The 16,907-nt window shown below is 35.0% G+C and overlaps 2 protein-coding genes across 2 annotated transcripts in view; one reads left to right on the plus strand and one right to left on the minus strand.

The window, feature by feature from the left end:
- The window catches only part of timeout (circadian regulator timeout), a 29,347-nt gene extending 15,034 nt beyond the window's left edge, over nucleotides 1-14,313 (plus strand). Inside the window, exons 14-22 of the mRNA XM_073083306.1 lie at nucleotides 277-475; nucleotides 863-1,011; nucleotides 3,256-3,350; nucleotides 8,520-8,729; nucleotides 9,998-10,156; nucleotides 11,260-11,460; nucleotides 12,623-12,819; nucleotides 13,007-13,466; nucleotides 14,175-14,313. Of these exons, the coding sequence (XP_072939407.1) occupies nucleotides 277-475; nucleotides 863-1,011; nucleotides 3,256-3,350; nucleotides 8,520-8,729; nucleotides 9,998-10,156; nucleotides 11,260-11,460; nucleotides 12,623-12,819; nucleotides 13,007-13,466; nucleotides 14,175-14,254 (1,750 nt within the window). The 3' untranslated portion in view covers nucleotides 14,255-14,313. The remainder of the gene's footprint in view (nucleotides 1-276; nucleotides 476-862; nucleotides 1,012-3,255; nucleotides 3,351-8,519; nucleotides 8,730-9,997; nucleotides 10,157-11,259; nucleotides 11,461-12,622; nucleotides 12,820-13,006; nucleotides 13,467-14,174) is intronic.
- The window catches only part of RpL24 (ribosomal protein L24), a 322,279-nt gene that overhangs the window by 271,677 nt on the left and 33,695 nt on the right, over nucleotides 1-16,907 (minus strand). The window lies entirely within an intron of this gene.

Consider the following 16,907-nt stretch of genomic DNA (forward strand, 5'->3'; position numbering starts at 1 on the left):
ACTTTGTATTTGGCTTTCTGCATAAAAATAATAAAAGGCCTATTTCACCGTTTTTGGTAATTCTACTTCAGCTTTTATAGTGCAGTCGGGTTTTTTGATTTTTTAATGAATTACTTGTTAATAACGTGCAGTAAAAAAACGCCTCGTTAAACTATGGTATCGCCAACTTATTACTGTCCTATAGCCGGGCTAGGGTCTACTACTACTCACATAAAAGGATTTTGGTGTTTTTTTTTAATTTTTTTTTCACTTTTAATGTCACCTGTCCAATCATAGGTTCTGCCATCCTCGCGTGGTAAGCGCCTGCGCATCTCTGCTGGAGGGCTGCGAGCGGAACCCGCCGCACACCAACCACTGCCTGCTGAAGATGCTGCACCGCATCGCCTGGGACTGCAAGCGGCCCTCCATGATGTTCCAGGCCACGCTGTTCCTCGTGTTCCAGAAGGTGCTCGCTAGCCCTATGCCGCATTTGAAGGTTTGTATTATTGTTATTATATGTAGTCAGTAACCTTCTAGTGTTTTTCATATTATGGGCCGTGCCCCCCTGGGTTGTCGCGAAGATTTAAAAAAAATTAAACTAACAATATTCATATTAAAAAAAATATTTGAGTACCAAAAAGATGTATTAATCATATTTGTAGTTAAACAGGGATTTTGCCGCTAAAAACGTTTTTAAAACAGTGATTGACACAATTGCTTGTTAATATTATAAGTCGCCTCGTAAAAATGTAAACACTTGTAAAGTTTAAGATTGAAAAAAAAATCTTTGATTTATTGTCTTTAACTCTAATCTCACTAATTTGATATAATATGCGATAAGTAACTTTAATTCGTATTTAACTGACATGAAGTGTTTTTTCAGGAATTGGAAAAGTTCGCAATCTTCATCCTAAGGAAGTTTACCGAGATAGCGTCAAAGAACCCAAAAGCTTTCATTGAACTTCTATTTTGGAAAACCTCGAAAGATGCGATTGAAATAGAACTCGGCTACGACCTTTATAACGATGGAAGGTAAATATTATATTATATTCAAATCTTTATTTATTATAGACATGTAGTCTATGTCACTCCCACAATTTAAACGAAACCAACGACACTCCATATGTTAAAATCCTTCAAGATTTTAGGCTTAGGCATGCCAAGAAAGAAATATAGGAACAGTCTGCGCCAAACTTGTAGTCCACTCTGAATATAGAAACGAGTCGTGTCGCAACAAAAAATTGTAGATATTAGCGGGACCCCCCCGACACTCTCCGCAGTTAATGTGCCTTCACGTTGCTACGAAGTATATGCTTGTAGTTGTGTTCGACCGCATTGGCTCTCTGACTACACCTGCGCGCATCAACTTCAGAGCGGCCTAGAAGTTTGGCGCGAATTATATATACATAAGTTCTAAAACATTACCCTCCGTAGCAGGGTAAACACATTCCCTTACGACTGACTTACATTATAGACTTACATTATACTCCTCAGGAGTGGCAGTTCAGTTAGATACGTACAAAAAAACATTTGCTACTTCGATCTTTTAACAAAGGAAACATAGGAACCTCATTACTATCAAAATATCGATCAACCTCAGTATTTGATTAGGTGCTTTCGTTACTTTGATCTATTAATAGAAACTAAATTTGAAATGTTTGCACGAGCTACGGGCTTAATTGGACTGAAACATTATTGAGAGCGGAAATAAACCAATGCTCGAAGTTTATCCCTTTTATAAATTCTGTCTGTTCTAGTTGTATTATAATGAGCTGTATCTAAGGCACATTTGTTAGCTCATTATAGATTTGATGTATAGTTATCGCCTGATGATAAGTCACTGTTGCCCATGGACATCTGAAACCATATAGATCAGAGGTCCTACTGATCAAAGATACGATTGCCACCCCTGTTAACTAATGATCGCCTTATATGTAAGTCAGCTGGCATCCACCTCTTCCACCGAAAGGGAAGGGACCTGTGACCATATGTAGCCCATTTCAGGTAGGAATCGAATCTTAACTGGGATTGATTACTGCTGTCGTTAGTGGCCACTTACTGCAAGTTCGACGCCATGCTCATTTACTAGTTCCACAGTATAAAAAAGGAACTACCTTACATATATGTGGTCATGGTGAATGAATCCCCTGGTACCAACTTACAATGTGTCATAACCAAACAAAAGTCCAGAGCTAACTTGAAAATCGAAATATCAAATGAAATCGTTCTCTTATATTCGGAATAATAGATAGTTTGCGGATCAAATCGCAAGTATGAATGGGGCTTCTAATTCAATTGTCAGTTCAAACAATTGAGGATAAAATCAGACCTATATTTCCAGTCGCAGTGCCGCTTCTGAAATGTCTTCTACATTCAGACAGCGCTGAATTGTCAATTATTACTGTTATAATCTTAATTGGATTTTCGCACATCACTCGCAAAATTGAAAAGTGGTAGAGACGGTATGGCTCGATTGGGGAGGTACCATCGTTATATCTATTTCTAAAATGAAGCATTTTCCATGATACGAGTCGACCATTTTAGTCCTCAAGTTTTTAATAATGTTAGAGTAGCATAATGATAAGAGCCCACTGCCGCGCATTGATATCTGTAATCAACCTCAGATAAGTTAAGAGTCCTACCCGTGGATGACCACAGATGCGCCGCTATCCCTGAAGACTAATCTAAGCTAGAATGCCTCAAAAAGTATGTCTCCCTTACCACACGCGTCAAACAACAACACAGCGTTTAACACTACTGTTATAAGGCGGCGGTTATAGGTGTGGCGGTACTGTCGGAGTCGAAATACTTTTCGACCACCTTTTAAGGTCTTTCTCGGGTCTAGGTGGAACCCCTGTTCAATATGTAGACGGTTACATATGTACACGGACGTCTACGACCACTTACCATCAAGTGGACTGTAACCTCATTTAGCTACTCCAAATGTATTGAAAGTCTGAATCCCAGTTTTTTATTTGGCTTCATACAGTCCAGTCCCCGCGATATAATTTATACAGCCCATACATTTGCTTTTATGTCCGAAATAAAGCACGTTACCTCAAACTATTAATAGATTTATGGTCCGATGTTCACAGTTTGAGCTTGTTTAAAAAACATAAAACACCCATTAGGTCTCGGTCAGTAATAATTTGAACTGCTAAACTTTTGCGTTTCGTATCAATATAATGGAACCAAGGAGTCCCATACTTACGGATAGGCCATAACAAAGTTGTTTGTGGTAGATTGTGATATATTGTAAAGCCGTTCAAACTATAGGGATAAACCGGCCAAAGGAGTTTGGACCGAGGAACAGGAAGAGGAACTTCGCAAACTATACATGGAGAATCAAGCAAATCCCGCAACAGATCAAGGTATGTATGTGAATGTTTGCCAACTTGTTAAAGCCACAAAAGCACCGTCGAATTTAGTTGATAACTAGCTGTCCGCGATGAATATCATATATGAGGCTTATATCTGCTTTAAATATTATTATTATGTAAAGCCACGAATTAATACCCGAGTCGTAAAATTTTATTCCACTTGTTATTTTAAACCAGTGTAAACGAGTGTGAATCAGAGGCCTTAGCAAAAAATAAAAAAATCAATGTGAACTTAAAAATATACGTCTACTAAGAAGAACTATTTAAAAACATTTGACAAAGCTGGTTTAACGTCCTTAAGTATAAATTAAATCGATATCGAATTATGAAAATAAATATTGTACGCATTTCACACTCTCATGCAATAGTCATACAAATAACACATTTATATTCCAACAAAAACCGTCACTACACTCGAACATCTGGCAACTTTACAACTGCTTCGTTTTCATGAGTAGAATTAGAATAATTCTATCGAAGCTGCATTCTCGAAGCACACGGAAGCGTCCAGTTTGCTTCGGCGTCGTTTTGTTGCAGTGAATATTGTATTCGGGCACCGTTTCTTGTGCAAAATTCAACCGCTACGATGTAATTTCGCTTCACAAAGTGCCGATATTCTTGTCCGTTTTTTAAACTAGCACTTTAGTTCTTGAATCAAAAACGCTAATGGTAAAGCAAGATTTAAAGTCCAAAATTGAGTGAACGTCGCACCGAAATCAATCATACAATTCACGACGCTCCAATGCAATGTAAATTTAGAGTAAGCTGTTTTTGTGTCTAAAACAAACTAGGATAGGAATTTACGTTCTTTACGTGCTGAATTTATATTAAATCTTGGTAGATTTACAGTTCAAATTTCAATGAACGAAAATCATAAATTTTACGATGTTGCAATGTAATTCATAAGTGGAGTAAGTTTTTACGTTAAAATCTCTATACATAGGAGGAAAATCCCGGCATAAATCTCGGTCTTCGCTTGAGGTATGGGGTCGAAACGAAAACACCTTGGATATTTCGGTTACGTACGTATTGACAAACATCTATAATTTAGATAAACACATTGTGAGGAAATCCCAATTGACAGATTTTTCCATGGTGTTGTCAAATGAAAGACTGATGTCTAGGAGGTTCCGCGATTGAATCGCAATCTTTATAAATAATGCACAAATAAATATTGAGTGTGAGGTATGTATAGTATAGTGTATGTGTGAGGTCTATATATAGTATAGTATGTGTGAGGTAGGCATTGAGTACGAGGTCTTTCTAAAAGTGCCCACCAAAAAAGTTAAATATATATAAGCCTATAAACCTATTAAAATAAAGGTGAGTGAATTTGGTGCGACGTCATTTTTGTGTCACATGTTTTATAGGGCACAAAAAATGCACAGATCTAATATTACCTACTATAATTTCTAACTAAATTACTATTGCATTTTCTACTACTACTACTACTACTGCGTTTTATGTCAAATAAATGACAAAAATCATTCAGAGAAAATCAATTGTATTGCACCCACGTTTAACATTTGCGAGGCGTTGGCCACAATTCGACTTAAATTCGATACTGTTTTGTTGCAATGAATACTGTATTCCGCACTTGCGCTGCTCTCACCGACTAGCTGGGGTATTTGCGCTGAATTACCATTGCTCATTTCTACTGCTAATTTTATTGTCTCTACTAGAATACGAAAATGTTATCGACTTTTTATTAACTATTTACTGCAATAACAAAATAATGAATAATACAAGACGTAGTCATTATTCAGCAATTAGATATACCATGTGATATCTATACTCCCCTTATATGAGATTCAGCGCCAGGTGGCAGGAATTAGAAGTAAATTTTAATGAAAAAACTAGGCAAGTAGTTAAAAAGTTATTTATTTTAAGCAATACCTGATAATCTAGGCAGTTACTAGTAACTCTGCTACTATTATATGTCCAATGGTCAATTCGAAAAATATGGAACGATTTATCGTAAATAATTAAAAGAATCAAATCATATAAAGGTATTTATTTATATGATTTGATGTTTCGGAATTACACAATTAAATGTAGCTTAAAAGCCTCCTTTTTACATTATTGACATTATCTAGAACTACTATAAACTAATAAAAACATGTTAAAAATAACATCGAAGTTACATTTAACATTGCCACGGAGTCCCGCCCGAGGCGCAGTCTAGCTCAAATACGATATCGTTTTGTTGCAATGAATATTGTATTGTTCCCACTTCACCACTCTCTTATTTCACCGACATCGTCCGGCGCGACTTGCGGTGAATCTAAAAACGCGATATAATTTCATTTTATAGTGGCCATACAATTAAAGTCGGTTGTCTTTTTCATTTGTTTTAGAGTTTCGATGCAATTTAACCAAGAACATACACATTTTTTTTTGTTTTGTATAAATCATTTTAGTGTAATACGTACTGGATTGATATCAATATTATAATTATGTACAATCGTAGGAAGACTGATTTTATCTTGAAAAAATTAATTATTATCGCCAGTTACCTTGTAATTATAATTAATATTTGCCTTTTTCTAATTTAAATTTTGACTATTATTGCCTAGAAAATATTGCCGTACTTTGACAGGCAAACATTAATTACGATTTATTTTTACGAACTGCGTATATTATTAAATCCTTACAACAAAGCCGAAATATTACTCAAAAATAATGCAATATATTAAGATCTGTACAAATAAATGCAACCAGAAAATAAATAACAGTACTCGTTAACACTGATGCATTAAAGATAATCGTTTAAGAGTAAGCTATCAGAAATGTAATTTACTTACATTGTTCCGCGCATAATGTGCCTTCGCCAAAATTTCCTTTTAAAGTGCGCTGAAGTATAAGTGCACTAACATAAAAAGCTTTTTAAGCTTCGTTAAAACATGAACCAAAGTATTTAAAGCTGGTATGAATATTAGAGAAAGCACCACAATAGTTTAAAGTAGTTGCATTTTTATCGTTTTGTTTAAGGAGCTCGAATTATTGCGGCCTTTTAAAACATTGCGCCAAAATGTTTTTAAAAGACTTTTTAAAGAATGAGAATAACAATTTGTTATTGCAGCCTCTTAAAATATCGAAATATTGCGCCCAAATGTTTTGAAAGGCTTTTAAAGGAGGAGATTCCCAATTTGTTTCGAGAATTAACAACATACAATTTAATAACGCAACGTAATGAAGACTACATTTAGAAAACATTTCCATTTTAAATTTTATAGTCAACTTTTTCTGTCAACATCTTGTTAGAATAAAAGCTATATCTATGTTACTCCCTTATTCAAGCCATACGTTTAAAATCAAATCTTCATAGATAAAAGTTTCAAGTAGAATCTCATATATTCTACATAAGATTCAAAAAGTGTCAACTTAAGACTTCGTCTTTCGGGTACCAAGGGCGTCCAAATAATTTTATGCAGACTCGAAACTTCGTTAGATATATTTGACTTTTGCTATTCGAGAAAATTTTCTAAAATCTGCACCAGAGCCAGGTCAAGATCATGGATTTAATGGGCCATTTAAGTGTATGTAGTTATTGCAGGTTTTTGTCCTAAACGGTACTTTATTACGTGCTCGCTTCGGTTTTACGATGTCTTAAAGCGGGTAATAAAGACTTTTATTTGTTGATTAACATAAGTAACGGTCACATTGAGACTAGCTGAAAATGTTCGCATTCATTGTTGAATACGCGTTGGAATTTAAAGGTGAAAGAAGTCTTTAAAATTAAAACATATTTTCTATTATGATATTGAAATTGACTAGCGGGTATTTGATCAATGGTCGATTAAACGCTATTTGGAACTTTTGTTTTATATATTAATATAAACAACACAATCCCATATTGTTTAAGACCAAACAAAAAAGCAAGCACAAAAATATCCTATTTACATATTTCCGTTCCGGAATCGAACCCTAATGCTGACCGTCCATTGGCTACTATCGCTTAAACGATAGTTCCTAAAATTACCACCTTGTCGCTCAAACTTCTGAACAGTTGCTTTACTATTTACCGTAACTATATTTAGATTTTGGAAGTAAACAACTAATAACAATGTTACGGATCTCGCCCCGGTCGGTGCTCGTTTATTATTCGGTCTCATAAAAGCCGACACTGGACATTTGATAAATAACAACACACTTACAATTTGACCTTCTATGAAACAAACAATCCTTAATAAACAGGAAATAAGGGTGGGTTTTATATCATCCCTGACATAACGAATAGTTCGTACAGCTACAAGGACTCTACATTCGGGATGGCGATCTGAGATCAATTAATCGAAGAATCGATTTTTGGATTAAAAAGACGATTATTTTAATCGATCTCCAGTACTGGATCGATTTATTGAATCGATATTTCGTCCTAGAATATCCAAATTCGATTAATTCGACTTTGATTGAATATTTTTACAAATTTGTTATAGACATTTTTGGCTGACATACATATATTAGAGAATGTTTGGTCTTGACGACTTTTTTTCGCTGGCTTCGCCCGTGAATAGATCGAAGATCGATTTTTGGAGAATTGGTGCACTAGGCTTCGATTTTTTTTTTTAATCGATTTATCACACTTCGATTCGAATCAATTCAAGAATTGACCTTTTTCGGAAAGAATCGCCATCCCTACTCGACATAATTGTTTAGAAGACAGTTTGTTGCCCGCGGCACTAAGCTATCATGTTATAGATATTATCAATAAACACAATCATTTCGGGCTTGGTTATGTTCGGGATAATGCTTAAAATATCTGCATTATACGATCAAAATTGGAAATTATGTGAGCTTCATGTAAATTTATATTAACATGCAATATTTTATAACAAGGCCTTAATTCAAATGTATGTGCCTTTTTATGCTATTTAATGCTGGGTTAGAATAACATCACTCTCTCTTTTGTCCTAAATGAAATAGTTGATCATTTACTGTGGTCGCCAATATGGATAGTCCAGCACTGCGGTAGACCAAAATACCCATCAGTTTATTTAGAAATTAAAATATTATCTCGGGGGCACAACAATTTTTCACTCATCGATCTATCAGCCAACTCTTTATTTGGTTACATTTTACTTCGTAACACATTTTTTTAGTATCAATATCATCTTTTATTACTACAAATACAACTTATTTACTAACAAACTTCAACAGATGTTATCGACTGGATTCTGGACAACCTAATCGATCAAACGCGCACTCGTAGAGGGGTCATCAAGAAAATGAAAGAGTTGGGGCTCATATTCCGCGCTCCCACCAAGAGGAGCAACAAGGAGCGAGTGAGGGAAAGAGTCCCGAAGGAATTCAGTGAGGAGGAAGATGCATTGTTGAAAGAATTGTGGGATCAGTACGGAGAATCAACAGGTGAGTCCCAAGCGTAATAACTATTGCTTGAAAATCATATGGCTTACAGACAATCCGTTGAAATTCAGTTATAGCTTATTGATTGGTCAAATAACCGAGTTCAAATATAAAATGTATTTATGTAGTCCAAATATATAGTCGGATAATCAAACTATCTAACGTTCTGTTTCGCTACGTTTCTCGTAGCGGAAATACTACGGTTCTACGAAATGCTCGAAGAAATATATTGTATTCATTGTGTATTAAGCCACAGCCAACTAAGGCAAAGCTAGTAAATACATGTTTTTTTTATAACACGATGTACTAACCATGGACATCTGTACCCTTACCATGAGTTTTTACGTTTTGACAAATGTGACGGTTTTGGTATTTGTTTACGTATTTGCCCATACAATTTCTAATCAGCGCTCCTAGCGGATTATATCAGAACTTGAAAATTATATGGGTCAATACGTAAACAAATACCAAAACAGTCATATTTGTCAAAACGTAAAAACTCATGGTAAGGGTACTGCTACCAAGTCCCAAATAGAGGAGATTCTGTATAAAGTCAAACACAGTGGCGTTGGCATTCCTAAAGACCAAGATGATTGCCTCATAATTATGAAAATTCAGCCGACATCCACACCCTTCCACTCCTAGGAACCGCTTTATGGTAGTAATAGGTGACAATGGTACCTCACCAGCAAACCATACTAGTTCTACCGCCTATCAGTGTCGGTATATAAAGAAAAAGTATTATTTCTATAACTACTAAATTGTATTACACATTTCTTTAATAACAAAAACGTACACTAAGATCAATCATTCGTTGTATAGCAAATACCTAAGACACTGACAGTATTAATTTCCTCCCTGAATAGCCTTAGTAATTACTAATACTCTCATAAAGGGACGGATTACCAGATTCATCAGAGCTAACGTTTATCCAAATGGCAGTGATAGTCTAGTGGTTAAGAAACTCGGCCTCTCGATCGAGGGGTCGGAGGTTCAAATCCCAGGCACGCACCTCTGATTTTTCAAAATTATGTGCGTATTAGAAATTAATTATCACTTGCTAAAATGGTGAAGGAAAACATCGTGAGAAAACCTGCATACCTGAGATGTAGAAAAAATAGTTTCAAAGGTATGTGAAATCTACCAATACGCACTTGGCCAGCGCGGTGGGCTATGGCCTAATCCTTCTCATTCTGAGAGGAGACCCGTGCCCAGCAATGGGACAATAATGGGTTGATGATAATGATGATGATGAACGTTTATCTATTTAGATCCAATGGGCCTTATAATGGCTCGAATGCCACGTAAGCGGCAAAAGAGAAGCTACGTAGACCGGCTGCTAGAGCTGGGCATCATTCAGGACGCGAAACAGTGCCGGAAGAAACGACAGGGAAAGTCGGGGAAACGGGATACTGATGACAAATCTGATGGTAAGTTTTATGTTGTTTACTAGTATAGACCGATACACTTCTATAGTTTATCCGTGGGAAGGTCTGGAGTTTGGTTGATAGTAACATCAATTATAGTTGAAGCGTGAATTCGAATATTGACAGGCACGATTATATTCACTTTTGAAAGAAATGTCCTAGTGTGGCGATTTAGAAATCTATAAATGGACGAGAATTAAAAGTTTTTTAATAATTTACTTGAGATAAGAAACTTATGGTGAGACAGTCCACGCACACCTTAATTAAATAGTTTTTTAATTATCTAAGTTAATAAATTTTATTCAAAAACAGTAACAAGTACATTAGCGTATTGTTAAAATTTTTGAGAAGTTTCACTTCTATTACTTGTATGGTAGGGCGAGATTTTTATAATTATAGCTATCTCTATAAATTATAGACTTTTAGACGACTATTATTATATTTTTAGTTCTAACATATTTGTTACTTTATACTCTGTAAAGAAAAACTCTCGCAGTTAATCTGTATGCCGCAGGCGCAGTGTAACGAAGCTTCATAACAAGTCCAGATGCTACGTGAATAGCGACCTAATGACAATCATACACTGGACGATCATTCAGCTGCATTGTGCTAGAAATAACGTATAAAAGCTTTTGAAATTATAGCCTTGGAAATACAAAATAATACATAAATATTATTTCAATGTTATATTATAATATAAGTTCTACGCATTCCATATCTCCAGGATTTGTCCTGTGTCGTGAGTGCCATATACACACAAACACGAATACACAAACAACCAGGCCTAAAACAATTTACCTCTAAATAATCTAAATTCATCATTTAGTTATCTGTCTGGCCGGGGATCGAACCCCGAACCATTTGACTCGTATGGTGCCTTCTCTACCACGCGGGTCGCCATAGTACAAATATTTTACTCATATAACTCAACACCTTAACTAATTTTTTTTTTTTTGTATCTTCTCTCTTCAATCTTAGTATTAAAATATTCCACATAACAATAGCTTTGCAGGGACATATGATAACCAAAAAAATGTTGCCTAAACTTCTATATTTTCCTCATATGACTAGAAAATATTTTTTAATATTATGTTAACATTTCATAGACAATTCATCGGATTCCGCGTCATCGGAGCAATCCGACAGCGAAGATGATGTGAGAGCTTCGCCTACACCAAACAAACCTAACAAGACTAAAGCTAAGCCCGGGCGGAATAAAAACGCTAACAAGACTGGAGCTAAGGGAAAGGAGATTCAGCTCAGCGCAAATGAAATCGGCCGTTTGCTAATACAAGCTGTTGATGATGGTTAGTATATATACAACATTATGATGTTTATATTAAAGTTATGTTTTTTTTTCACATCTGGGTCGAAATATCGGCAAGAAAGAAATAAAAACCGCGTATCGTAAGTACCCGTTAGATGATAGAATGTCCGCAATAATGTTACTTTAAAATCATATGTAAGTTTTTTGTAAATAATCTTTTAGTTTGAAGTGGAAATTACATAGTTACTTATTATTATGTGGTTATAACTGGTTTCTTATACTTAATATCGTATACGTGGTTTATATTACTTAGTATTACTACCACAGAGATATTCACATCCAAATTGCTGAAAACGAAATACAAAAACAGATTGGACAGAGCTCTGGGAACGAAATGTTGTGTTCAATGCAAACGGGATATGTTATTTAAAAATAGATACGCGAGGATACCAGGGAATCAGCTTCAATCAGTAAATTTTAGTACTACAGTGAAAATACATAAATCTTTAGTAATAGTATATAGTTGAAAAAAGATTTTATTTGTTTGAATGCGCTAATTTATTTATGTGACATCAAAATTTTATAATTGTTCTTTAAACTGAAAATGCATATAATGAGAAGGATTTGAGCTACACATCTCGATACGATCCTTACGAGACGTTTTACACTTAGTGAAATCGCAATACACCTAGTAAATCTTTAAAATTATTTATCTGTTCTAATAATGTTTTGCTGATGGTCACCTTATAAAGTAATATATTAATATTATTTTATACCATACTAGTTTTTGCCCGCGGCTTCGCCTGCGTTTAAAAAATAATATAACATACTAACATATATAAAACTGAAAATTCATACCTTCAACTTTGCTAAAGATCATCACTTGATGAAATGCATAGTTAACGATTCAATCCTTACTAATATCGATTAAAATAATCGATGTGTTGGGCCCAAAAGATTGATTCTTCGATTAATCGTTCTTAGATCGCCATCCCTAGTTCCCGAGGGGTTTCCGGGATAAAAACTATCCTATGTCCTTTCTCGGGTCTCAGATTATCGTTGCACAAAATTTCATTAAAATCGGTTCAGTGGTTTAGGCGTGAAGAAGAGACAACCAGACAGACAGACAGAGTTACTTTCGAATTTATAATATTAGTAAGGATTACGCCACATTACCTAATAAAGTAATTTATTAATTTTAGGGCTCATCGAAGGTTTAAAATGGCTAGCGGAAAGCCTAGAAGAAGTTGCTCTAGATCAGGAGGCAGAAGGCTACGATCCTAACTCTGAAGGAACGCCGCTCGTGCCAATATCCAAAGATTCTGTCGAAGCTATGAATAGTAAATTGTTCAAAAAAGTTTTGAAAGGAGTTGGTGTTGTCCCACCTCTTGATGAACAGGTTAATTAATAATTATTTATTTTGTGTTACTTATAATTATATTTTGGAATCTAATATTTTGTTATTTACTATAAATATTTTTGTAGAGTGATGAAATTTTGAGCGTAAAAATAATTGTACTTTATATTATTGTATAGTAACATGTTTAATGTTAGTCAGAATTTGTCTTATTTCATATAATTTTCAGGAAACATACTGGAGAATTCCAAGTAGTCTTCATTTCGAAACAATCAGAAAAAGACGAGAAATCATATTGAAAGCAATTAACAAAGAATTGATAATTGATGGAACGGCCATCGATGATAAACCCAATGAAGTAATCGAAGAACAAAATCAATCGGAATCTAGCGATGATGACGACCTATTTGAAAGATTACGAAAAATGCGAGACGAGAATGTGGTAAACTCGTTAACTAAAAGCAATAAAAGTAACGCCCGGAGTAATACAAAGAAATCGAACAGCCGTAAGAGAAGTCGCAGTATTGATTCCTCGGAGGAGAATAGTAGAGAGAAAATGCAAAAAATTGACGAAGCCGACGAAGAAAATGTGGATGATGACGACATTCTGGCGTTCGCTAAAAGGACGCTCCAGCACACAGAGTTGCCTGATACTGAAGATATATTGCTTAATTTACCAACACACAGTGGTAAGTTATATAGTTGACAAATATACTATACTAGCTGACCCGGCAAACTTTGTACCGCCTCAAAATCTATTTATCAAATATATTTCATATAAAATATAGCATATGTTACTCGTGGATAATGTAGCTTTCGTATGGTGAAAGAATTTTTAAAATCGGTCCAGTAGTTTTTGAGCCTATTCATTACAATCAAACAAACAGTTTTACTCTTTATAATATTAGTGTAGATTACTAGATATCGCTACTAATTCTTTTTGTAGAATTCGCGCAGAACTAACACAATATATCTTTCAATAAAGCTCTTTATTCGCATCGATCGGCGTCGATGCAAAACTTCCCTCGCTCGCTTCCGATGGAGCAAAAATCGAATTAATTCATGTCGATGACTATTTTCTTATGCAATATACAAATATTATACATATACTCGTGAACAATCAGCCGAGTAACTCGCCGAGCAATGACGAATGTATAAATACCGCGCACGAATACATACATTATTATCGTTTGATTCGCGCTGAAATCCTACACCCCGCGGAGAAGGGACGAGCATCTTGACTACCGAATAAACCCGATTTCGTTATTTACATACTCGAACTCGCGTCTAGTTGTCTCTAGTTGGCGAGTATGAAAACTTTGCCTTTCATCTTTCTATACTAATCTTCTGTGTATTTCTCGATACTTCGACACTTAAATGCGTGTAATTATTTACAGATGACAGTGATAAAGAAGATGACGAGATCGTTTTGCCGGCGAAACGCAGAAAACTCCGAGTTATGAGCGACGACGACTAATATCTTGTTAACAAAATGTAAACCTATATCCCTGTACTGTATTAAAAATTCAATCAACGCTTTCGAGTTTCAATAAAACGCACACCAATTGCACTTTTATACGCGATATCAGTAACTGCCAGATTTATGAACCGCCTGCGTAATAATTCAAGCGAAAACGTCATGCTATTTCGCTAGCCTCGAAACGACGCTGACATTATTTTGAACCGATTCAATTAACTCGTTTAAAAACATTTCAATGGCAATTTATGTTGACGTAAAACAGTTTCATAATGTAATGACAACATAATTTATTGTATTGTAAGGAACTTTTATTATTTATCGATGGCCCGATAGCTTATTGAATTGATATTTTATTTATAGCATTAAAATGCTTGTGAATATGACTGGTCACTATTCTTCTATCCACAAAGAGTTAATGAAGAATAATTATAGTTTAAAAAACAAAAAACCACGATTAAAGCGTACAAGGAAAATATTTAATCCTGACGATCTCGATGAGGAAAATGGGATAAAATTATGAAAATCGTGTATTGTCATCGTTTCTTGATTACTGTTCAAAATTTTAAATTTATTGGGCCGTTAAAAGTGGATAAAATCGTGTTCAAAGATTCCGCTACATACATACATACAGGTAAAGCTAATAAAAGCATGGTTTCATTTTGATTTTGAAGATGGATTAAGTCACATAATTCGCATTAGCCAGCATGGTAGACCTTAAAATGAAAGAAAGAGGATCCTAAAATAACACTTGTGAATAAATTAGAAGGTTTATTACACAAGAAATAATTAAATACCTTTCAACAATAACTACTAATATTATATGATAATAGGACCTGAAAACAACAAATTGGAGTATATTTTTGTATTTCTAACATTTAAACTCTACTAAGGTTGCGCAGTATCCTCACTTAGTCCTGCTTTTAAATTGCTACTATTTCCTTTTATGGGGAGTAAAGGTCCACCTGAGACCAAACACAGGACATTAAAGTTTCAAATGGATTGTTATACACCACAATACAACAGTAGATGTATAAAACATACGTCTTTGTTCAAAATACTTTAATTCTGCTAATTTATAACACATTGAAAGGTCATTATTTTTAATACGTTCGAAAACGGAAAATTAATTGACAGAAAAACTTATAAAAAGAGCAAATAGTTAAGAAACATAAATAAGCCAAATTGGTTATTCTGCCAAGAAAATTCTAAAGTACCTACCTAGATACGTGCATACACTAAGGCGCCTAAACCTATAAACCAATTTCAATCTCTGTCGAAGCTAACAGAATCATGTTATTTGTGGTAGAGATATTAATACGCGTTAAAAAAATAATTCACTCAAACTACATTGACTTACTGTAAGGAAAAAGCTTTATTTTTCCTCGTACCAAAGGCCTTTAATACTTATTAGATTCGATACACACTAAGTATAAGTTGATATAAAATCTACGACGAAACGACCACGTATAACAGTACCTATTGTATTTTCTTTATCCACACGTACGCGTAGGTAGGTATTCCAATATCATGTAGGAATACATACATGAAGGAATTCCAATATCATCCCGCCATCTGATAGCAATATACTCTTATGGTGCACTCTGTTGCCGGTATTTTCTTTCCATTGCAAGGTCGTATGTTCTCTTGCATTCAATATTGCAAATATTGTGCAATACACCCGCCGGGAAAGGAACATTATAGGTTCATGTTTGTTTTGAAAAACTAGAATGGGTTCTTTGTTTAACTACCTATCTACACTACCAGTATAGGTATATTTATACCTTCATTTTGTGTACATACTCATAAACAGATATGTCTAATAAAATTATTATTTAAAGATGATTTGAATTTAATATACACAATTATTTTGATTAATTATTTGATTTGAATACATTAAAGTTGAACTGAACAATTGTACTGAAACAGCACATGCTCTCTTACATTTTTGTTGTGTTGTATAAATTATTTAAAGTTAAAATAACAAGTAGTTTTTAAAAAAATGATAGAACAAGCATAGTTTACGGGGAGGTACCCACCACCTTCACATCTGGCTATCTCTAGCGTGAAACAGTTATTTCGTATCAGGCGACTATCTTAGTCCACAATAGTACTCGTAGCAACGCACCTGTAATCGGCTTTAGGTGGAACCTGTATTATATATGAATTTGGTTACAGATGTGCATGAGTGCAGTATTCACTTGCCATCAGATGGACTACAAGCTCATTTACTAGTTCAAACGGTTCATGTGGTGGTGCTGGATAAGTTTTTTTTTTATAATATAAGAGTAGCAGACGAGCATGCAGTCCACCTGATGGTAAGTGGCTACTGCCGCTACTGGTTCTGTAATCAACCCCAGATAGGATTAGATATTCCTACCTGAGGTCGGCCACAGATGTGCCGCTACCCCTGAGGACTAAGCTCGAACGCCTCGGAAAAGTCTGTCTCCCTTACCACACCCTTTAAACCGGAACACAGCAGCGACTAACACTGCTGTTACTAAGTAGAAATAGGTATGGCGGTGGTGCCGCCGGAGTCGAACCACAAAGGGTTCTACCACCTTCATTCAATTGCTTAAGAGCCTACCATTAGTTGTTTCAATAACATTATTGTTATCATACCAACATGAAAGGTAAAGAACAAATAACAATA

This window comes from Epargyreus clarus, unplaced genomic scaffold (genome assembly GCF_041222505.1).
Source record: "Epargyreus clarus isolate Ecla_fem2 unplaced genomic scaffold, WU_Ecla_fem_2.2 ptg000019l, whole genome shotgun sequence".
Classification (NCBI taxonomy): domain Eukaryota; kingdom Metazoa; phylum Arthropoda; class Insecta; order Lepidoptera; family Hesperiidae; genus Epargyreus; species Epargyreus clarus.